General features: G+C 40.2%; 1 protein-coding gene across 4 annotated transcripts in view; it reads left to right on the top strand.

Moving 5' to 3' along the window:
* Positions 1–24,722, top strand: part of Dpp10 (dipeptidyl peptidase like 10) — a 1,497,630-nt gene that overhangs the window by 767,514 nt on the left and 705,394 nt on the right. The window contains exon 1 of one of the 4 annotated variants that reach the window (XM_036202537.1): positions 16,170–16,869. The exons of 2 other annotated variants lie outside the window; for them this stretch is intronic. In XM_036202537.1, the coding sequence (XP_036058430.1) occupies positions 16,798–16,869 (72 nt within the window). In that variant the 5' untranslated portion in view covers positions 16,170–16,797. Of the gene's footprint in view, positions 1–16,169; positions 16,870–16,898; positions 17,115–24,722 lie in introns of those variants that run through there. One more of the 4 variants, XM_036202539.1, reaches the window with a different exon arrangement.

The raw sequence follows: 24,722 nt of genomic DNA, 5'->3' as shown, positions 1-24,722 counted from the left end.
CAGTGGCTGTGTGGTAACTAATGGCATGAGGCACTAAATGGCATGTGAGAAAGGCATAAGAAGAAATCAAGTGCCCTGGGAGTGGAAATCATAAAGTATGGATCATATAGCTTCTTGGAGGAGTCAGAAGGAATTAGGGAATGTCTTTAGATGGGGAGAATATACATCTGAGCAAGGATCTTCAGGGAGGCAAAAACAAGACTGTAGCATTTCTCGGCAAACAAGAAGAATCCCTCAGACACAACATATTATACTGAGACACGGCAATTTGAGGCCAAGTGGTGCCAAAGTGAGTGCTATAGGTAAAGGACCCTTGGATATATGAAGAGGAGGCATGTTTTTAATGGTAACTAACTGTTTGAATATTGTGCACATAACCACTTATATCTGAAAAATGGCCAATTGGAGACTCCCACTCCTTAATACAAACATGTCACCAAGTTCAGAGGGGTCATAGGTATGGTCTCCTGGAAGTACAGATGCTACTCATGGGGGTATTACCATCCTCTAGATCAATCAGCTTATGTCATTCTCTTACCAGTAAGAGTGCATTTAGACTGGGACCCCGTGTTTTTTTTTCCAGATAAGTCTGGAATTGCACAAATAGGTATCTGTGTGCAATAAACTTAAAATTGTACAAATAGACCTCAATCCACAGTCGTTGTCTGTGATGTTGAACCCAGGCTGCATCGATACAGTTTTTAAAAGTATGTAAATAAGTTAATGGCCTTGAATTGAAGAACCACAGCAACATAAAACATCACTCTCTTCTGTGTTGGTGTTTACTAACTCTGAGAACTTTTAAAAGCAAGGTTGACATCAGGCTTTCAATGCCATAAACACATTTTGAAAAGGCAGGGGCAATTTTATGGCTGTGCATTTGCTGGGGAGAGCGAGTGACCCTGAAGAGCTGAAGTCTAAGTTTCACTTTAAAACAGTATGGAAGGCTTGTTCTCAGTGCAATCACTGTCTTTTACTTTATATTCTTTAATAGCTTCCTTTTATTGTGTGTTTAGTGAGAGCCAGGAACTCGATTAAGCACTTTTAAAACTTTTATTTTAAAACAAAATACAAGTACGTACACACACACACACACACACACACACACACACACACACACACAAATAATATAAGGCAAATGCTGTTTTAATCCCCACCATCAACACACACATGCCAAAGAATAAAGCACTGCTAGCCTTCTAGAGCCCATATGCTCTGATCATTCTTCCAAAACTAGCTACTGTCATGAGCTCCATAATTGTCACTTTTCTTTAATTTCTTTATGGCTTATATTTAAGTATACAGCCTGGGTCACTATAGATTAATCACAGTTTTCAAACTGAAATGTCTTTTAGCTATACTCTGCTATTGTAATCTTGGGCTTGTTGTCTTTGGGAGTCTACCCTATAGTGGGTCTGATGTTTGTACATCCCTGGTGCCAATCTCTATATTCTTTTCTGTAGTTCCTTCAGATGGACATGATGATTGTTGATTAGACTCAGATGGGGACCATTTGGCAGAACTATAAGTAATTTGTACTTCCTTTACTCAGAAGCATATTGACACTTAATGTGTGGATCAAACATTTTATTGGAGATTCCAGAGTGATAATACTTTAATTTCAAATTCACTTTTTTTATGCATTGTATTGAGTACACTTGGAGATGTTTCCTGTCATCCATGATACGGTTACTCAGTAGCTTACTTCCAAAAAAAAGGTCAGAATCAATGTTTTATCCTGTCCTTTTATCTAGTTTTTATGATGGTAATAAATTGATTCCCCATTTCAGAAGAGAATCAGTTAGCATTTTAATATATCTGATGGACACTGTCAACTAGAGCACTTACTGGAGACCAGATCTCTCTATTTTTGCCTAGACAGAGCCTTGACAAGGTCAGTTTTGATTCTCTGGTAGGTAAGCTTTAATAGGTTTTGGACTAGTTCCCATCAAGTTGTTCAAGGTCAGAAATAGTTTTTAATCTTCAGTCTGATTTCCACCCTTTTTTTCTGAGAAGCCTTGATGTCTTTGATCACCCCAATCTTGGTATAAGATCTAATCATTTCTCCTATGTTTGGTAGATGTGCTGAATAAAAATACAAGATGCCTAGTTCAGTTGAAACTGCAGACTCACAAACTTGAGATATTCTTGTAATAAAAAGACATATATACTGATTATTTGTAAATTGGATTTAGTTAGAAACCATGGGTGCCTTTTATCAGCTGATCAGGACTGGGTTACTCACTGTTTCTAACTTTGTAAGTCCAAGTCCTCTAAGAAATATGTGCAAATGGATATACAAGAGAGCTGCTGATAAATAAATACCTATATGGTGGGAAGTGTCCCCACCGTCTCATGTGTTTGAAGACCTCATCTCCAGCTGGTGATGCTGTTGGCAAGGTTAGGAAACAATCAGGAGATGGGAGTTTGGCTGAAGGAAGCGTTAGGTTACTGGGGATGGACTTTTAGACCTTATTGCCTGGCCTCACTTTTTCTTCTCTCTCTCTCTCTCTCTCTCTCTCTCTCTCTCTCTCTCTCTCTCTCTCTCTCTCTCTCTCTCCCCCTCCCTCCCTCTCTGTCTTTCTTTCTATCTATCTCAGTCTCTCTGTCTCTCTTCCTCCTCTTCTTCTCCTACTCCTCCTCCTCCTCTTCCTCTTCCTCCTCCTCCTCTTTGTGTGGAGATGAAGTGTGGTCTCTCTGCTTCCTGAATGCCAGGCTGGCCTCAAGCTACTGTTTTCATGCCTTCACTTTCATGACTGATTCTTAGAATTATAAGCCAAAATGAGCACTTTTCTCCTCTAAGTTACTTTTGGTCATGATATTTTATCACAGCAACAGAAAGGTTGCTAATATTCTGCCTAAAGGGGGAAAATAAAAGTGAATGGCAAATGTGGGCAGCTCCTTGGCTTGACCACTGTGAAGAGGGAGAGAAAAGAAAGCTCCATAGGAACACCCTCAAACTGTAGAACAGTTCTAAGGGAATTGAGGGATCTTCATGCCAAGGCTGTCCATTCCAGGAGTTCCACAGATCTTATGGAGAAGTCTTGTGCATTATCCCTGCTGCACCAAATACATACTTTGTGTGGTAAAGAATGTAGTTCCACTGCTAACACTATTTACATTCAGTACAAGGTAATAATGAGATCTTCAAATCAATTCAATGTTAGGGCTGTATGACTTTTGAATGAAACTCTTCTATTTGAGTCTTCTTTTTGATATTAAGAATTTTTATCATTTTATTCTTTTAATTATGTGTATGTGTGTGTGTCTATATGTGGGTATGTGTATATGAGTGATGATGTCCACAAAGGCCAGTATATCTATATGAGTACTGATACCCATGAAGGCCAGAAGTGAGTAGCAGGTTCCCTGGAACTAGAATTACAGATGACTGTGAGCAATCCAACATGGGGGCTGGAAACAAAACTCTGGTCCTCTGCAACAGCAGCAAGTGCTCTTAACCACTGAGCCATTTCCCAGACTCACTGATAATCTTGACTGTTGAGACCTTTGACATTGGGGAATGATGATATCACATAATTAGCCATTTAGCTTTAATATTACACATTTAATTTACTATGCTTTAATCTTTGCTGTGCATATGCATGATATATATGTGTGTATGCATAGTCCTGTGAGTGTGGGTGTATCTGCATACCGGAGGTCAGACGACAACCTTGTGTAAGCTATTACTACACTTCCATCTTCCTCTATTTTCATTTTGTTTCATTTATTTATTTTTGAGATGGGGTCTTCCTATTTAGCCCCAGATTGCCTAGAACTTACAGAGATCCACCTGCTGTTATCTCCTGAGTTCAGGGATGAAAGATGAGTGCCATCTCACCCAGTACTTTCCACCTTCTCCAAGAAAAGATCTCTTATTGTTTGCTGGTACTTATTTAAGGCTAACTATCGATCAGGAGAATTCTGTCTTTCTCCAATCTCACAGTAGGAACATTGGGATTACAAATGTGTACTACAATATCTTGCTTTGCTTAGGTGCTGGAATACAAACTCAGGTCTGACATACTTTACACTGAACCATCTCCCCAGTCCACAATACACTATTTAATATAAGTACACTAATGCAACCAGCATCCACTATTAAAATTGAAAATGGTGCGTTTTTATACAAACTGTCTTTGCTCTACCCCATCTGTGGGCTTTTGTTATGTGCTGCATGGGCTGCATGGCTAAATATCAAACTATGGTGTGCTCGTATTTAACCACATATTTATTTTAACTCTGTAACACCCAAATATTTAACACTCACTGAATTAATTTTCTTTTTGTTTTTGTGATCAATAACTCTGCATACATGCAACTTAAGAGCAGAAATAATGTATTTCAGCTAGCTTACATTTCTAGGTCACTGTTTATCACTGAAGCAAGTAAGGAAAGGAACTTAAAACAGGAATCTCAAGTCATGCTCACTTGCTAATTCTATACACTATTACCTCTAACCAAGGAATTCACTCATAGACAAATAAACACAGCAGACATCGTGGAGGATGCTGCTGGCTGACTTTTTCATGCATGTATTCATGCTTACATAGCTTTCTTATACAGCCTGGGACCACCTACCAAGGGAATGGTGCTTCCCACAGTGTGCTGGAATTTCCTGAATAGATTAATAATCTAGATAATCCCTACAGACTCCCTTCTCAGGGACTAGTGTGGGTCAAACGGACAGGCAAAATTGACTAGGACACTCAACAGGATTTGTACATGCATCTCAGAGACCTACACTCTCTGTAATGTCTACTAGTCACATTTAGTACTGAGCAGTTGAAATTTAACTAATCTAAGTCATTGTGTTCTAAGTGAAAACTACATGCTGGATTTCCAAAATCATAAGATACTGTTAAAGATCTCCTATATAATTTTCAGATAAATCATATATCAAATTCATAATATCTTCAACATTTCTGAACTAAGTACACTTAGTTATAAACTAAAATTATACATCACCGTTGTTTGATTTTCACTTGTCATGATTTAATCACGGTTGAGTTTTACATCTTATTCTTAGATCCCTTAAAGATACTCATTAGGGCAGTATTTCATGACTGATAAGAGTCTCTTTAAAATCTGTGTGTTTGACATTCAGATTTACTGTAGGAAACCTTTGTTGCAACTTATCTTTACTTGAATTTCTTAAGTATAATACTTTATTTCTTCTTGCTAGAATAAAGTGATGTACCAAAGCAAAAATAATCTAATCTTAATTAATTTAAAAAGCAAGTACTTTGCCTACATTCTAAAGAATTTCTTTTCTTGCCTTCAAAATATTAAATTTTACTTATTACTGATTGTTACATGCTAACATTTTCAGGTATACAGTAAAATTTTTCAAAGAGATTATTTTTTTAATTTCATAATTGCTATCTTAAATGATAGGGTTTCTTTCTAAGTTGCACATATTTTCACACTTGATGTTTTTCTACCAAGGAACTCTGCTCATCTGTGTGTTGGGCAGTTTTGGTTTCTACAATACATGGTCTTCTGGTGACATCTTTCTTTTCTCTGTTTCTTTCTTCCTTTATTCTTCCTTCCTCCCTCCTTCCCTTCCTCCCTTCTTTCCTTTCTTTCTTCTGCGGATTAGTTCTGTGAATTGTATTTAAGGCTAGCATTGAAATGTAAAAATGGAGTCAGTTAATAGGTGGTTGAGTGTACTTGGCTGTATTCCAGTAAAAGTTTATTTGCAAAACAGGAAAATGGGCTGGATTTGACTTGTGAGCTAGAATTCCTCAGTCCGTATTCTAGAGGGTTAGTCCCTGTCTTACTCAGGGTCTCTAATGCTGTGAAGAGATACCATAAGTACTGCAACTCTTATAAAGGAAATTTTAAAAATGGGACTGGCTTAAAGCTTCAGAGATTAGTTCATTATCTTCAGGCAGCCTATAGGCAGACATGGGGAAGATCTGAGAGTTCTACCTCTTGATCCACAGGCAGCAGAAGTAATTGTACCACACTGGATATCGCTTGAGCATATATGACCTCAAAGCCCACCTCCACAGTAGCACACTTCCTCCAAGAAGGCCATACATCCTAATAGGGCCACTCCCTATGGGCCAAGCATTCAAACATATGAGTCTACGGGAACCATTCCTGTTCAAACTACCATAGTCCCCTCTGGTTTTATTTATTTTGCTTTTAAGAGTTTTTTGTTTGTTTGTTTGTCTGTTTATTTAAAATTAAGTTTATTATTGTGTGTGTGTGTGTGTGTGTGTGTGTACACCACAATATGAGGGTTGAGATTAGAGGAGATCTAGAGAAATCAGTTCCGTTCTTCTACCACACGGAACCCAGGTCATCATGCTTGTCTAGAAGCACCTCTACCGGCTGACCTATCTTGTCACCCTTTATTCTGTTTTATTTTTAAGGGCACTCTTGACATGGTTTTTTACCTTGATTGTATTATGTGACTTATTTTAAAATTAATTTTTCTTTGAATTTATATATAATTAAAGTTCTTCCTAATTGTAAATAGAGGGCTTTTCTCTTGTTTTCATGTAATGGTAATATAACAGAGTGTGTGTGTGTGCATGTGTGCGTGTGTGTGTGTGTGTGTGTGTGTGTGTGTATAAAACTATAACATATAGTTAATATACAATAAACACATATAATGGTAATATAATATGTAATATATAAACACTCACATACACACATATGCATATAGCTTAGTCAGTACAGTTGTAAGCATGAAGGCTTGTGTTAGACCCCCAGAATAATATAACAAAGGTAGACATGGCTGTGCATTCTTGTAATCCCAGAACTGGGGAAGCGTACACAGGAGAATCTAATAGGCCCGTTAGATAGTTTCTTTCTATAAGATTATATATTTCCATTTATTGCTATACTTGTGTCTATTATCCAATGTCAGTTCCTCTTACTCTCCTTTTAGATAAATGATCACATGCTAATAAATAGGTGAACAATATTATTTAAAATGTGCCAGGTGTGATGGTACATGCCTTTAATCCCAGTACTCAGGAAGTAGAGGCTGGCAGATCTCTACAATAAAGTCCAGCCTAGTTTATATAGCAAGTTTCAGGCAAGACAGAGTTAAACAGTAAGATTCTGTTTCAGAAAAAGAAATTGTAAAGCATGTAAAACAAAGATAATATGATTGAGCCTAGATATAGAAGATCATGTGGGCCTTCTGATACTTTTGATACTATATAAACAACCTGTAGGCAACCAAAGTGCACTAAGACAACAAAACACCTCAAGACATTTAACATTTCTTTATCATTGTACCTGTGTAGATCTTTCTCCTCCACACACTCATAAAATGTGTGCAATAGAGGAGAAAGGGATACATTAGGTATAAATATTATCATCACTGTTACTCTTCTCATTTACTTTTTCTGAGCACAGGCTCACAATGCATAAAAATATGGCAACTTAGCTGACCTTAGACAAATGTGTATGTGTGTGTGTGTGTGTGTGTGTGTGTGTGTGTGTGTGTGTGTGTACACATATATGCATGTGTAAAAGAAAGTATGTAGAGGTGAAAGGACAACTTTTGGGAATTGATTCATCCACCATGTGAGTTTTGGAGATCAAACTCAAGTCAGCAGTCTTTGCCTGCTGAGCAATCTTATCTGACTTTCACTTAATGTTTTGCAATCATACCAATCTGACAGGCTCTTAGTCATAACCATCATGAGTATATCAGACAAATCTCAACATCATTGAATTCCTACTTGCTAAAACATAAACAGGATATATTCTAACTCTAGCAATGACAATTTCCCCCCTTTGATGACTGTTTTATTTTTATTTTTGTTGTTGGGATAAAATACTTACACAGCTCACAATTCTAGATCACACTTAATCATTGCGGGGAAGTCAAGGAAGGAACTTGAAGCAACAAGTCCCATTCACAGTGAAGAGTAGAGAATGAATGCCTGCATGCTCTGCTCAGCTCCCTTCTCTACTCAAATATAGTGGAGCCCACAATGGGCTGTGTCCCACTCCAGTTAAGAAATGGACCTCAGAGACATGCTCAGGGGCCAACCTGATATCGAGAGTCCCCACCAGAGACTGTCTTCCTTGGTGAGTCAATACGAGATAGTGAGAAAAGATCTTTTTCTCTCAGGGATGTTTCTTACAAGTCCTTCTCTATTTAACAAGGTAAACAGTTAAACTCCTACCCAGTACTACATGTCAAAGACAATCAAGCAACAACAACAAAATACTCACAACAAAATCTTAAGCCAAGTTCCCTTCAGAGATTTGCTTTCTTCTAAGAATTTAATTTTCTGCAAAGGTAAGATTTTATTCACCACAATTGTGGTGCTGAGTAAGTCAGTCCAGAATAAAGGTCTGAATTACACAGTGAGCTATACCCCATAGGAGTAATTAGTTAAAAAACAAAAAAGTTCAAGTGAACTTTAGAGTTCATGGATAGGTATTTCATAATCATTGGGGAAGATGAAAAATGCATGGTCTGCTTCTCCATGGGGAAGGCAGGAGACCACCAAAAGCACTGCTCATCCACCCAGAAAGCCCCTCATGTCCTACCAGTGAAGATTAAACAGCCCAGCTGTAAGTCAGTGAAGAGATAATTGCAAAGTCTTTCTCTAGTGGTTGATTTTTATGAACTGTACCATTCTTTAAATATTCTCTCTACCTCCTCCTCTAATGCCTATTGTCAAGTTGTTAAATTTAACAAATGATAAAATATTACAAGAAATGTTAAGCTTGAGATTAATTGGGAATGTCAACTACAAATCACCTGCAAGGGAATGAGAAAGTTATAAGCAAGACTGTAAATTGCAAGATTATCCAGATCCATACTGTATAACCAATGTCAGGAACAGTGTTTTGGAGCTAACCAATTGTAGTTATTAATTTTTGATATCTCTGTAATAGCATTAATAAAAATGTGAGAGTTAAGACACCATAACAACTTCAGAATTTACGATTTTGGGCTCCGCCATTTCTTTGCTTCTCCGCCATTTCTTTGCTTCTCCCCATCCTAACTTGTCTTTTTCTCTTCTTTTCCTTTTTCTTTATTTGACTGGGATAAGGGCGTGTGACACTAGTAGATACACATAGATTTACAAGTTTGGACAGAAAATGAGTAGTGTAAAATATTTACCTATTATTCTAAATTTATACAGACAAGTAAGTGATAAGCAATTAATCATGAACACAGGTAGATAAATGATTAATAATGACAAATAGATGATAGATACACAGATATGGGTAGATGAAGAGATAAATTATAGATAGGTAGATGGATAGATAGTTAGACAGATACAGAGCAATAAATGATAGATAATTTTAGAAAGAGCAATAGATGATGGTTACATGTTTGAGATACATAGTAAGTGATGGATAAATAGATGACAGGCAAAAAGATACACAGAGAGGTAGGTAGACAGATGAGTAATGATAGATAGGTAGATAGATAGATAGATAGATAGATAGATAGATAGATAGATAGACAGACAGATAGGTAGATAGGTAGATAGATAAATAGATAGGTAGATATCACTGTAAGAAGGGATCTATATCACCAGCAAGAAAATAATGGAGATTTATAGTTTAGATGAAAATGAGAATGACAACAAAGAAACATGCATTTTAATGAGCTTGATTACAATACAGTCTGTGTCTCAGGATGTTCTGATGCTACAATTTGCTCAGTCTAAGCAAATGACTTTGGTGAACAACTTGCTCCAATACCTTAGCCTCTAGTTTTCATTGAAGACTATAGAGAAATAATCACTAGCCTTAGAAACTCAGCTAGTGGAGAGTATCAGGGCACCTCTAATCTGCACACAGCAGATTCTTAAGGCCCTTTACATGCTAAACTGAGGCTGCTTCTTGGTTTCTGGAGGAAAATTCATCTGATTGTGTGAGTCCAGTAGTAAATCCTTAGTAATAAACTGAGCATAGTTAAGTGTACCAGAAAATAAAAATCCTCTCTACCTGCCAATATGTAATCATGATCATGCATAGAGTTCTCTGAACCTGTAGATTTCCCTAAGTGGTATCCTAATTTAATTTCCTAGTGCTGTAGTAAAATGCTATGACAGAAGCAACATAAGCGAGAAAGGGTCTTAGAGTAATGTTCCAGGTACATGGAAGGGAGGTCCATGTTGACAAGGGCTCAAAGCAGTTGTTAGCACCAATTTCAAGGCAGGAAAAAGAGAAAGATAAACACAGCTACTCAGCTTACTTCCTCCTTTTTATTCTGTCCAGGATCCCAAATCAGGGGAAGGTGCCACCCACAATTAATATGGGTCTTCCCACCTTGAGTAACATAATCAGGATACCCCCACAGGGATACCTAGAGAGCCACCTCTAAGGTGATTCTAGATTCTGTCAAGTTGACAATTAATACCAACCATCTTGAATAAGAAACATGTTCCACGTTGTCTTGTGAATTACATAAAGAAAGAAGGCAAGTAACCTACTGTAATGTCTGTCTGTAGGTAGTTCCCAAAGACAAACAGAAGGTATATTTGCATTATTGGAAAATGTAGTCTTGTTTAGGGAAATGAGAAATACCAGGTTCAGAAGAAAAATCAATCCATCAAAGAAAGACTGGTCATCTGAAAAGGACAAATGTTTTCCTAATGTTGCTTAGCACTCTCTCCTGTCTAACAGCCTTTCTGTCATTTGTAGACAGAAATCTTGTCTCCAAACACACATGAGATGAAAAATAAAAGTTACCGCTAATATCAGCAGGAAGGAACAAAAGGTCTTGTGTTTTCTGTAGCCAATAGCCAATTTATTGAATGATATTTTTTTAGTTGTGTCAGTGAGGTGGCTTTGTGGATGAAGGCACTTGCAGATAAGCCTAATGAGCTAAGTTTCATCTCCAAGCTACATGTGGTGGAAGAATAGAACCAGTCTCTCAACTTGTCCTCTGACCATACAAATGTTGTGGTAATGGGCTCCTATATTCAACCCACCCCCACCGCCACCACACACATATACACACATGTGCGCATGCAAGTGCATAGATGTGAATGTATATGTCTGGTTTTTTTAGAAAGTAAAATATGGCTGTGAAGGTGTCTCAGCAGGTAAAGCCCTTGAGGACCAGTGCTTGCACCCCCAACACAAACTTAAAAGTAGGATGTAGCAGCCTGCCTATTATCCTAGAAATCAGAATCCTAGATAAAGACTGGAGATCCCCCAGACAAGCTACCTAGCCAGGTTCACCAAAAGTTGGAATGTAGGGAATAAATAAATAAATAAATAAATAAATAAATAAATAAATAGAAGAGGAATTATGGAAGACAGTCAATGTCAATGTTGTGCTTCCACATGCGTGCACACACAATTGCACTTGCACCTACCTGTACCAACATGTCCACCCACATATTTTTAAACGTGCTCACACCTACACACACACACACACACACACACACACACACACACACACACACACATAGTAGTAAGATGATCACAAGGTCTGGGTGAGCTTGTAGTGGATAAAACAAAAAGATTGAGATGATATCTTACATTTGCAAGTCATCTCACTGTTACAGTTAAGCTCTACATAGGAAAATCATCCCCAGGAAAAATCACCTGCATTGTTTTATTGCCTCAATGGCCTTCTATATGTCACCAAAGACTGTGAGGTGAGAGGAAGACGTGAGGTGTGTAAATATAACAAGTAGAGAGACTCTCTCAGACTGCAACTCAGTGTGAATGAGCTGTTTGTCAATATCCCCGGGTCTCTGCTGAGCAACAGAAATGACTCTGAGGATATTGCAACTCTGTCTCCTTCCACCAGAGATCATAATTGGGCTATGAATTTTTATAACAGGAGAGTCTTCCTGTTGCAGACAGAGAGTGACAGAAAGTTTAGCTACCAGCAAAAGAAGCCCTGAACAGGCTGAGTTGCCAGCATGGATGTCACTTAAATAGGCAATGCCTCTTTCTTCTTGCTCCATCCTTTTTCCCCCTTTTAAAACAAACATTTGTTATAGTTTACTGGCTACAGCCTCTGAAATATCCAGCTCATTTCTGAATGTTGCTCACTGTACTGGTTTTTCGCCCAAGGACATGAGAGGCTCTCTGGCACTGTGGGGGAATTTGAGAAGCTGATGGAGGTGAGGAGAGGTAATTTATAAATCGAAACCAAATGATTGCAAACGGTATGAACTAAAGATGTGTTTTCATGTGCAATGAGCTAATTGGACCCATTTCAAGCTGGGGTCTCCTTAGTTTAGCTCTGGAGCCCTCTTCCCATGCTCTGCTTGTTATGGACACTCAACGGGGGACCAGCTCCTGCTGGGGGAAAGTCCTCTGAAGGTAGGTTGTGACAAAGCAGATTTACTTCAGCAAAAAGAGCAGAGAGAAGAAGCAGCTTTGCAAGTAGCTGCTTTCAGGGTCACATTTGTTTTATCTAGTTTATCTGAATTTGAAGAGTTTGTCTCTCCTCTGCTCTGGAAAAATCTCATGGCGTTTTTTGTCTTTCTCTGACATATCAGAGTTTAACTGGCCCTTATTTATTACTTGGTTGATGGTAGAGAGTAAATTTTGCTTCCTTGTCCCTGGGCTTATACTTTGAAATGGAAGATTAGTATAGATAAGAGTTGCCTATTTTTGGAACAATCTATCTTTGCCACTGATGCTGAAATATTTTAGTGATATCTTGAGCCAATTCATTCATTATCTACTTTCATGACCTGTCCTCAATGATTCAACTTCATATTCTAAGAGGAAAGGAGATGAGTGTATAAATCTCACCCCTGAGACACTGGGTGACAGCTACAGATACAAAATATAGATGTCTGCAGTTCTGTACCTGGGAAGGTTTTTGGGTGTCTCCAGGAACCCCAATAAGTTTATGGAAAAGGCAGTTTTGCAAGTTTTTTCTTCATGGGCATCTGAAACTGGAATTGGGAGTCATTCAGTTTTCATGGTGCAATAGTGGGACAGAATTTGGTAAATTTTTCTGAATGAAAGGGTCAGCTATCTATCGCAATGTAACAGGGTGTTTTACTGGTGGCCTCATGCAGTGTTTCTAAGTTGTGAAAGAATGACCCCACATTATTGCAAGTGCAAATAACCCTCATTGCCTACTCATAAGTGCCCATGAAACAAAATAAGAAACAGTACTCAGAGGTATTCCAAAAACTCTTTCATTATATTTTATCTTACTTAACTTACATTGTGTGTACATGTGGTATGTGTGTACACGTGGGTTCCTGTGTGCAGGCAGAAATATCCATGCACATATGCGAAGAGTCCAGAGGTCCCTAGCTGGTGTCTTTTTCTATTGTTCTCTGCCTTATTATTTGACTTGTAGCTTGCTGATTCAGCAAGGCTAGCTGCCAGAAAACCCCAGGGACTCTCCTTCTTCCACTTTCCAGGCACCGGGATTTCAGGCATGAAGTCCCATATGGAACTTTCTGTTGCAGACATGGGATCTGAACCTAGGTCCTTGAGCTTGTTGAGGAAACACTCATGGAGGAATCATTTCCCTCACCTCACTATAAAGCTTTTTATTTTCAGTACTGCTTTGTCAATTCAATTTTAATTTTATGGATCCTAAAGATACTAATAAAAACGTAATTATTATAAACTAAGTGTAATAAGAAGCTAGTGGAAAAAATTTAGATAGGGCTTTTTTTTTTGTGGCCTAACTCATCTTTTTAAATTTGATTAGTTTGAGAATTTCATACAGGAGTACTGAATGCACATCACCACCACCCCCTTTCCTCACTCCAATTCTTCTCCTGTCCCCCTCCTTCCAGAATTCATGACCTCTTGTTCTTTAGTTACTATTTAATTAATTGCTAGATATAAACATATGTCTATAATTTTATTTTCTTCACTAAGTTTTAAACATAGGTAAATAATTTATTCCCCAGAAGACATTTTTCTTATTTACCAAAGTCAGCTTATAAAGCCATGAAGTTTCAGGGATTGACGGGAATCTTAATAGTGGTCCAGAGTGAAAAAATTAATTTGACTTGTTAAGGAAGTAGAAGCAGGTTACCACTGGCTTCCCCTTGCTCTTTGCTCCACAGTGATGCAGCAGAAGCAATCATCTGCCTGCCTAAGCCTGGCTGGATACAAGTGATACTTGTCCTAGATGTGTTTATGTATATTTGATTGTGAATTAGTGTTTCCGGCTTTGGCTTTGGGCTTTGTCTTTACTGACACCATAATCAGAGACCATCCTAACCAGAATGGCAAAGATTTCATAAATGGAAAAGCCTTCTTTTGTTTTTCTTGAACACTGTATCTTTCCTTTCAATAAGAAATTAAGTTGTAACTACAAAAGCTAACATTGGAATTCAAGTGTCTCATTCACTCAAATTTGAGAGAAAGAGAGAGAGAGAGAGAGAGAGAAATATTTTACTTGAGAAAAATCAATTTACATGTGATTACATTTCCAAAGGTTAAAGTATAGGTATCCACCACAAAAGACAGAGACACAAATAAACTGTTCTTAAAAATCAGGTTTTTCTCCCAGGCACCACAGTTAGTGAAGCATGCAACAATTTATGTCTTGATTTGGAAGTAAAGTAAATTTTATACTGAACACTAAGAATGAATGCAAGTCCAGCCACAGACTTCAATAAGTTATTCTAAATGGAACCTGATACCCCTGCCGTGTGCTTGTCTCATGTGAAAGAAATCTGTCATAAAGTAAGTTCCCCCACGTTGAGCAAATTGTCAAAAATGGAAGTGCTTGAGCCAACTCATGCACTCCAATAATGAAGAGAAGAGTGAAACGTAAAGATGGAAGAACCATTTTCTGAATAATGCATGCTCTTTCCCCAACCACTCAAATGATATAGGAGGGAAAATTTTCTGGGCTGCCAGATTTATGGGCTAGCTATTTTACTTGTATTTCATTTTTATATATACTTTATATTTTTACAACAAGTAAAATTATTCCCATCAAAAACTTATATCTACTGAAACAGAACAAATAGAACATTCACAAGAAGCCCCAGATCACTGGTGTTGGAAAAGTAAAGGTTTCTCTTCACCTAGATTTGTTATTATTACTGCTTGGAGGTAAACATAACTTCTGTAGGAACACAATTAACAAGGCATACAGCTGAGGAGTGGAGATTTGATGTCCTGAATAAGTGGGACCGGAAGGGAGGCCGCCCTTAGTTAAACACACCCACTCACAGCTGCCCAGCACCACCCCCGGGGGGCTCTGTGCTCTTCCGCTGGACCGGCTTACCACCCCCTGCCCCAACCCCACCCCTGCCAGTTCTGAATTTATCAACACAATAGCGGACAAGATGGCTCAGCAAGTAAGGATGCTTGCTGCAAATCGTGACTACCAGAGTTCAATCCTCAGAACTCATTTGGTGGAAGGAGAGAACCGCCGCAGCCTGAATATGTGCTTTTTCTCTTGCTTTTCGCTGACTAGCAATCCTCGGTGGATCCAGAAATCAGGGACTAGGACACTGCTTGTGTTCCATTTACCAAAAGTATATTCCTTTGAGCACCTCGGACAGAGCCACCTGGAGGTGCACGTGGGTGATTAGTGACCTTTGGTAATTATAGCCCGAAGTGCTCCACTTCCAAACTAGGCTGACTTTCTGATTTGTAACGCTGCTGCCGGGGCCGGTATCCACGCTGTAGCTTGAGCTCCTGCACACAGGTGGAGGGTGAAGGGAAGGATTGGCGCCTTCATCTCCCCCTTGTTGCCCGCCGCCCGCCCCCCTAGGTTGTGTTTGGCCCAAGGCAGGCTCGGGGAAACGTATCTGGAATGAGAATGGCTGGCATGCCTAGGAAGGACTTAAAATGTGACGGGATTTTTTTTTTTAAATGAATCCGGGAAAAATGATGTAGAAAGAATAATCATGTGTGGTTAATATCATTTTTTCACAAACCTTTAGGGATTCCATTGCGTTACCCAGGCTGCCATCTGGGGAATCCAGGCTGGAGGTTAAAACCTTTCAATTGCTTTAAGTCAGCAGGCGCACAGCCGCGGGTCACCAAGTGGGACAAACCTCTCCCAGTGCAGACAGGTGTTGCAAACGCCCAGTGGGGCTCCAGGCGGGGATCTCCCGCTACCCCTGCTTTCTCAAAGTGCTGGAGCATGCCTAGTGGCCGCTCTGGAGCCACGGAGGGTTTTTGCACAGGCTCACACTCCGCTTCTCCGGGTTTTATCGGGAGCCCGCCGGGGGTGGGTGGGTGGGGGGCGGAGGACCGGGGGAGCCCGCAGAGCCCGGCAGCCTGGGCTACACGAGTGGGGAGCGCGTGCGGGGCTGTCTCTTCCGCGCGCTTTACGGTAGCTCGGGAGATGCTAGAGTGCAGAGCCTGGCTGCTGCTGCTGCTGCTACTACTGCTGCTGCTGCTTTTGCACCTGGCGCGCTGAGCACCGCGCGGGGAGCCCCCGAGGGCCGGCGGCGGTGCGGGTGCGCGAGTGGCGGACTGCGGTAGAATGAAAGCCTGGCTCCTCCGGCGTTGCAAACCTCCGCTCCGGCGCGATCAGGTGCTGGCAGCCTGCCGCCCGCCGCTCCACTAACTTGCCACTTGGTCGCGTCTGGTGTCTGCATTTTCGGGTGGTGGTGGGGTGGTGGGGACAGTGAGGAGTCCGAGGATCTGCGGTAGCCGAAAAGAGGGATCTTGCAAAAGGGGGGAGCCTGCTTGCCTCTGCTGCCGCTCTCCGTCCCCTCCCTGGCGTTCCCCTTCCCCCACCCCGTCGCTGCCGCCGCTCTTCTCTTCCGCCAATTCCGAGAGCGACGGGGCGTCTGTGACATGCGATCGTTTGCCAAGTGACGGTCCCCGAGTGTGAAGTGCCCGCGAGGAAGTGTGAGCTCCGTCGCGGGCGGCCAGGGGATGACAGCCATGAAGCAGGAGCAGCAACCCACCCCAGGGGCCAGGGCAAGCCAGGCGCAGCCTACCGACCAGGTGAGAGTTGGCCTCTAGGGACTATCCCTCCCGGGAGGGGTGGCTCCACTTAGCCATCCCTCCTTGTCCCTCAGGATCGGCTCCCACGCTTGCCTCTTGCCTCTCCTCATCCTCCCCCAAGCCCCACTCTCAGGCTTTGCTCGCCTCATCCATGGACCCAGCAGGAACTTAGAGCATCCTAGTGCGCTCTGGGGCCGGGAGACGGGATGCGCAAGGTGGAGAGCCGCGGGGAAGGGGTCAGAGAGGTAAATGCTGGAGATTCCTCCAGGGAGCCCCAGCCTGGAGGCCGTCCTGGAAGGGAGAAGTGATCTGGTCTCAGCTGTGAGGAATCTTGACTTCTCACGAACGCATTTAGAATGGGTCTAGTAAGATCCTTCCTGGAGACTGTTTCTTGCATAGATCCAGCCCTGTCTCACTGTGGCTAGGATGCGCGCTGGCCAGTGATACTAAAGTAGGCAAACGACCTTTAAGCCATCAGTTTTCTTTTTTTTTTTTTTTTTTAGGAGACAGAGATGTAAAAGCTAGGTGGGAGAAGAGGACAGACTGGCTTCTCTAGCCTGCAGAGTGGAACTGAGCATGGGGGAGTAGAAGGGCATTTATCATTGAGTGAGGGAAGGAAGACACTGGTTTTGGTGCTTTGTTGGGTCTAGATGTGTCACATCTGCAGAATGAAGGGTTCCTGTATTGGCTGATTGGTTATTCTTGTCCTTTTGCGTCCTTCGGTACCCGCCACCCCTTTTTGGTTGTTGTTGTTTGGATCTTTAGAGAGTCTGCAACCTAATGTTATGAAGAAATGTCTGTCTTCTCTGTGTCTGATTTTGGGGAGATTTGAGAGTTGGGTCACGCTTTTTCCTAAAGTTGGAGGGGTCAGGAGTGTGGAGATGCCCCATGGAGAAGGAGAGAGGCTCTGAAGAGGGTGCCGGAAACGCGGTCACGTTTCCATCAATTACAACAGAACTAAGAGAGAGAGCCTTACTTGGTCAGCTCAATGCCATAGAGCTAGAGAACACCCCCCACCCGCGCCCCGACACAGAGATGCAGGAGGTGGGGCGACCAGAGCTCTCTGCCCCAAGAGTGCACCGTCAGTCAAAGGCTGCTAGAGGCATTCTGGTATAGACGCTCTCAGATCCTGCTTAGAAGTGGAGTGACAGAGCCAGGGACAGAGCAAGGCGACTAGACCATGGCTATTGGGCTCTTGATATTCTAAACCCTGACTCCACCTTGGAGGAGCTATCCAAATTGCCCAAGAGGTGCTCAGGCACAGGAAGGGATGCCAGGGATCCTATTGTTAATATTCTAGTCTTGGTCGTCTCTCCTGGCTGTGGTCTCTTTCCTCCCTTTCTCTCCCCTTCCCATTAACCGCACATGTGTTTCACACAGGTGGTGGAGATTTTTCAGTGGTTTACAGCTCTCTCTTTATTTACTGAAATACTGTTGCAGATTTTATGAAACGTTTTGTTTTTTTTTTTCCTTCAACCGGCTAGAATCTTTGCCCTTAGATAAGAATGCAAAATTAGAGCATTATTCCATAATGTCTCCCCGTCTTGTACCTCTCCTGTCCCCCTCCCCCATCAGCACACATTACCATGTAGAGACTGGTTATTATACTTGTTTAAAAATACTTCAGGCGAGGAGCATGGATGTGACATTCCCCTTTCAGGCTGAAGTCCTTACATTTCATCAAGAAGCCTCGGATTCTCAACTGCTCTTGGAATGATGCTATTGATAAGAATGATTAGTCAGGAGAGAGTCCCCACATGAAATTTTTGCTCACTAACCTGTGACACCAGCTGGTAACTCGAGGTGCTGCAAACTGCTTCTATAAGGGTGGGGGTGGGTTGCAAGAAGCAAGGCAGATAGATATACAGAAGCACATTGTATGCATGCATGGTAAATCCCTTTGTCAGATGGAGCTGACACTAAAAATTCCCATGGTAAGAGAGCTTCAAACTTGAGTCCACTTGTTTCTTAGTATGTATATTTTAGTGACTACTTCAGATATTCAGAGAGTGGTCATCTGCAGAACTCTAGTTCTAATTGGGTGCTTTAAAGATATTCTGTGGCTGCAGATGGTTCCTAAGTGTCAATGGCATGCATTCTATACATGCATTAGAAGAGGCTGATTTTGTAAATGCAAAGTCAGATTGATATAACCATCGCAGCAGCCCCACGGGAGGCTTTCACAAACTCCTGGGGAATCCCTATAGCTCGAATTCTTTTTGTCCAAAGATTAGTATATGAAATAATGGCCATATAATGTGGGTGGTAGCTGTGAATACTAAAGTTTGAGTCTGCAGCCCACAAAGAATTGAATAGCTTCAGCCACTCTGCCTTGAATTTCAATGATCAGACAACTTCCCTACAATACTAGATATGCTAGGCTAACTGTGCTGGCTGCTATGATACTTCAAAATAAAAATTCATAAATTTAACTTAAAATGGGCCTTTATGAAATTCTACTCAGTGGTTAAACAGGAGGCACATTCCAGCCACTCTCTCACTGTGTATTGATTCTGAATGATTTAGATTTTTGAATGTTGTCCAAAAGGTCTTTCACTTTCTGTGATAGAAATTTTCATGTGCCTCAAAGATGCCTCGTCCTGTGGCATCTGACACTTACGTGCATTTAGCACTGGCAAGAACAGTTTTCCCTGAGAATGGTAGTGGTTGGGGCTGTGGGATCTGGTTACTGTCATAGCCTGTAAAGGGTTGCCTTCTCTGCTTTCTCTAGTAACTTGCTGTCCCTTGTTACAGAAGTTCTGACAAGAGGCAGCTTCTTGCGAGAAAGCAGCAGGGCTCTACACATTTTGACACTTGGAATCATTGCTAATATGTTTATCATTTTAGCCATCCCTTTTTTAAAGTAGCCATTGATTCATTTATTATTTTTTTAAATATTTACGGTAGCTGTTTTTGTTTTCATAATACTCTACATTTATAAAATGTTCAAAAAGAAATACTTCAATGTGGGAAGATACAATCAACTCCACTAAATGTGATCAGTTCTTCACTTATTATTGACGGATCTAAAGATCTTAAGTGGCCAAGTACAGCTCATTTTAAATCTGCAAACAACCACTTGTGAAACAGAGTTGCTGTGTGTGTGCTGATGTTCTTGGGTTGAGCAGGAGATGTTTATCACATGCAGTTTTCTTTTAGATTCTCAGTGCAGCATTTTGAGCTCCATTCTGTTGTTATTTCCAATTTAGGGGTGATATATAATGCCCCCTTTAAAAGTTAAGCCACTTAACCTTATTTGTCTACAGAAATGGTGAAGTGACAGTTTGCCTCATTTAAATCCGAAGTCCCACCTCCTGACTACACAATCACCACGACATATTCTTATGAAAAGTAGGCAAGATGATCACAAACTTTGCTGTGTACGTATGTGCAAAGGAAGTTTAATGGATGTAGATCTCTTTAAAGCATCAGCCACATATGCGAATGCTACCTCTTGAAATGTTGAAGTTAACTAGACATGCCCTCAAATAATCTATGTACTATGAAATAAATCATATAAATCATAATAAATACATTAAGAAGTTTTTTAAAAAGTTTCTATCCCTCATCTCTGGTTTCAAGGTCTGTGAATAGAGTTCATCTCTTGAAGAGTCAGCAAGGCAAGGTTTGAATTTGTTCTCATTCCACCAGGTGGCGCCCTTCTGCTGACACCAACAGGGACAGATCCGCCTAAATGCTTGGCTGTCCTAACAACACCAAAAAACAAAACAGAAACAAAGCAACCGTGGGCACATACAAGACTCAAATAAAGCAAAAGAGCAATCTCGCTTTCTGGAATATAACTCAATGGTACTTTTTAAAGCAACTATTTTGTCAGCAATGATAAAAATTGTCATGCATTCTTCTTTTAAAAATGCATTTTTTGGTAGAAGACCAATTTTTCACAACTCACAGGTGTAGGTCTCCTGATAACTAACTCCTGGTCAAGTTATGACGATATAGGACATGTATGAAGAGAATTAGGCAAATATAGGCATTCGATTCTTGACCATTAAACAACACTAATTGAAAACATTTTGATAGGGAAGTTGCCATTTAATATTTTTATTGCATCTTTTTCTAGTAAGCTTGATTAAAACTTTGAAATGTACACTAAAGACAAAGTTGTAAAAAAGTTGTTCATGTTTCTTCTACTCATATATAATCATGCCATAGTTAAGTCAGAAATTATTCTTTTGAGCATAGAGTCTTAAAACACTTTGGAAATGATTCTGAAAAGCTTATTTGAAAACATGTTGGTAATCAGAGTGTTGGGGGACCAATGTAGGACAATCAAGAATTCAGGCCAGCCTGGGGTTCAGAGTAAGAGCTTGCAAAGCAAACACAGCACAATAGCAAGGTCAAGTGACCCCTATATACAAACGACATAGAGGACACATTACTTTTCTTCTAACCAATGTTAAAATAAATGAGAGTTCTATATAATTTGGTTAGAAAGTAAAAATTTGGTTGAATAGGATCATACTATGATTTGGGACAGATTGTAAATTTTCTATCCTTTACCCTTTTTTGGTGTGTGTGTGTGTGTGTGTGTGTGTGTGTGTGTGTGTGTGTGTTTATGTCTTTATGTGTGCAAGATGTCAATGTCCAGCATCTCCCTGTATTGCTTTCCACCTTAGGTTTTGAAGACAAACATCTCACTGATCCTGAAACTGGAACCCCATAGCTAGATTAGCTGGGAACCAAGTCCAAGGCCTCTCTTTCCCAGAGTTTCTGCTCCTGGATCTCATATGTGTCCTGAGGATCCCAAATAGAGTCTTTGCACTTGGACACCAAGTAGTGTGTTGGCTGACTCGGCATCTCCTGAGCCCCCTATTTCTTGGTACTTTTGAAATAGGATCTTGTTATTTACCCCAGGGTGGCCTCGAACTCCCTGTCTATCCAGAAAGACTTCCACCTCATGATCTTCCCTCCTGAGTGCTGAGGTGACAGGTGTGACCAACATACCTGGCATTTTACTATCTCATTATTTACTATTTTATTCACTTAAACATACAACACTACACTAATAAAATATACGACATAAATATTTATACACATCATTTTATCTACTGAGTTAAGAACATACCATAAAAATTCCTTCCTGAGAATTATCTGGTTTTATATCTATTTATTTATTTCAAATGATAAGAAAATGGCACATTTAAAAAATTAAATTATATAAAACACATTAAAAGAAATTATGTTGTTAACTATTAATGCTACATTATCTTATACATATTTCACTGAAAACAAAATGTTTAAGATAAGCATTTCCCCAACTGAAGGGAAAAAATGAAGCCATTTCCAAATTTCAGTATCTTGAATTAGTATTGCAAAATATTTTAAGCCTTATGCAAAGGCATAATTTCTTGTATTTAGCATGCATCATGCGACATATAGACATCAGCTGTCGTGACTGTAATAAAGAACTTTTGTGCCACCAATCACAAATATTTACTAACTTTTGTGTGTGGGTATTTGCTGGAAATCCTAAGTTCAAGGTTATGTGTGGACCCAACTGTAATTTTCAACTTGGCACAAGCTAGAATCACCTGGGAAGAGAGTCTCGATGAAGAGTTGCTCAGATCAGGTTGGCCTATAGGAGTATCTATGGTGCTTGTCTTGATGACCTTTACTGATCTGGGAAAGCTCACCTGAAAGTGAGAGGTACCAACCCCTGGTCTTAGGCTCTGATCTGTGTAAGAGCAGAGAAAGGAAGCCCAGTTCTGAGCATCCAGGCATTCCTTCTCTCTGCTCTTGTCTGTGGATGTGATATGACTGCCTGCTTCAAATTCCTGTCTCTTCAACTTCCCCACAGTGATGGATTTTCACCTATAATTATAGGGCAGAATAAACCCTTTTCTTGCAGTTGTGTTTTATCTGGGCATTTTATCACAGTGCCACAAATGAAGCTCAGACAAGCATATTTACTTTGTATCTTTATTTCTTCTGAGAATGAAGGAGACTGCTGGAATTTTACATGCTCCTCTCGTTGATTAAATAAAACAATGTGGAAGAGAAGAATGCCTTTTGAAGAATGTCGGTCTCACACTCAATCCTCTCATTAATGTGTGGTCTGGGAATAAAAGCCCAACTAAAATTTAAATAATAAAAATGGGATCATAAGCCACCTCTAACAGACACTTATATTTCATAAACTCTCAGTGGACATTTTTATGATTACATAAGTCTGACTGTGTGTATAAGTATCATATGACTATTTTTTGCACTTCAAGACATTCAGGTTTTAAAGTATTTTTGTTGCATCTCAGAATCCAATCAATCAAAACTCATTTGGTCATCCCATTCTCTAATGGACCAGGCTGAAAATAAATACAATCTACTTCCCTAACTGTTTAATTAGGTATCAAATATGTTGCATAGTGTTTCCAATGCAATTCACTTAGTCAGATAATCAGTATGAGAAAAAGAGTGTTTGAAGAAACATTGTGATTTATAGAACTATATCCTAGGGACACAGCCATTTCACTGAGCAACTTGAAGTAGCTGTCTTCAAAGGAACTACAGAATATTGAAAGCACCATCAATATTCTACTGGATAGGGAAGGGACACACAAGACTCCCCCTCCTTTACCGAGGAACTATTGGCAATTACTAGCTGCTAAGGATAAGAGGGGTCCATTTTTCTTTCTATTTTTTTGAAATTTTCATATACTCACACAATGTATTTGATCATATCCACCCTACACACCCCCTCCTTCAGCTCCTCTCAAAGAACACCTATACTATCATCCTCCCAACTTCATGTCCTCCTTTTAAAATTCTTAGAATTAATTTATTTTTTCTTAACCCAATAAATCCTATTAGTACCCCTTCTTTGTGCATGGCATTTGGGTCATCCACAGGGCATGGAGAAATTATTGGTGCATTTCTAAAGAAAAGTGACTCTGTCCCCTAGCAGCCATCAAGTGCCAGAGGTCTGAGCCATTTTTCTTCAGTGGAGTAGCCACTGATCAGTTGTCCAAAATCCAATAAATACCCCACACTTACCTACCTGTAGATAACCCTAAGTGGACTCAATGGGTCATCTATAAAGATGACATGGAAATAGGAGGTGTACTCAGTGGAGGAAGAATAAGGATGTGATGACATCATCAAAATGTGTTATACACATGTTTAAAATTGTCAAAAAGCAAATAGAAATATTCACAAAAGAAAAAATGTGTAATGAAATATTTTAAAAGAAATAGATCATGGGATGAGATTTCAGGGAGTGCCCTCGGAGAGGCGATAGTAAGAGAGTCTGCAACTTCCCAGAGTGGATGTCTCTGGTGTCACTGGTGTTAGGAGAGTTAGAGCAAGCATAGACAAAAAGATATTTCCCACGTGAAATGATATCATATATTGATATTCTAATTAGGAGTTGACTCACATGTGTTTTCCTGCTGGCTGAATGACTTTTTAAAGATACTAACCAAGTCTGTGTACTGTATTATTATTCTCAGTAAGTATTGTTTCCAAATTACTTTAAAGATTCAATTTATTGTTTCAGAATGTGTGGGTGGGTGTGTTTATTTGTGTGTGGGCATGTGCATGTGAATTCAGTATCTGCAGAGATCATAAGAGGGTGTCAGATGCCCTGATTCTAGAGGTACAGGTACTTGGGGGAGGCTCATCATGAATACTTGGAAGTAGACTCTGGTCTTATGCAGGAATGGCAAGTGTTCCTAACTACTGAGCAATCTGTCCAGCCCCTGCTTTCAAGTTTTCATTGGCCTGATTTCCATAGATTTGGCAATAATCAGTGTATCTGTATGGTGTGTGTGTGTGTGTGTGTGTGTGTGTGTGTGTGTGTGTGTGTGTGTGTGATATTGTGTAGATGTAGGTAC

The sequence above is a fragment of the Onychomys torridus genome, chromosome 11 (assembly GCF_903995425.1).
Source record: "Onychomys torridus chromosome 11, mOncTor1.1, whole genome shotgun sequence".
Classification (NCBI taxonomy): Eukaryota; Metazoa; Chordata; class Mammalia; order Rodentia; family Cricetidae; genus Onychomys; species Onychomys torridus.
Note: the sequence above shows the minus strand (reverse complement) of the source record. Positions and strands in the feature narration are given on the sequence as shown.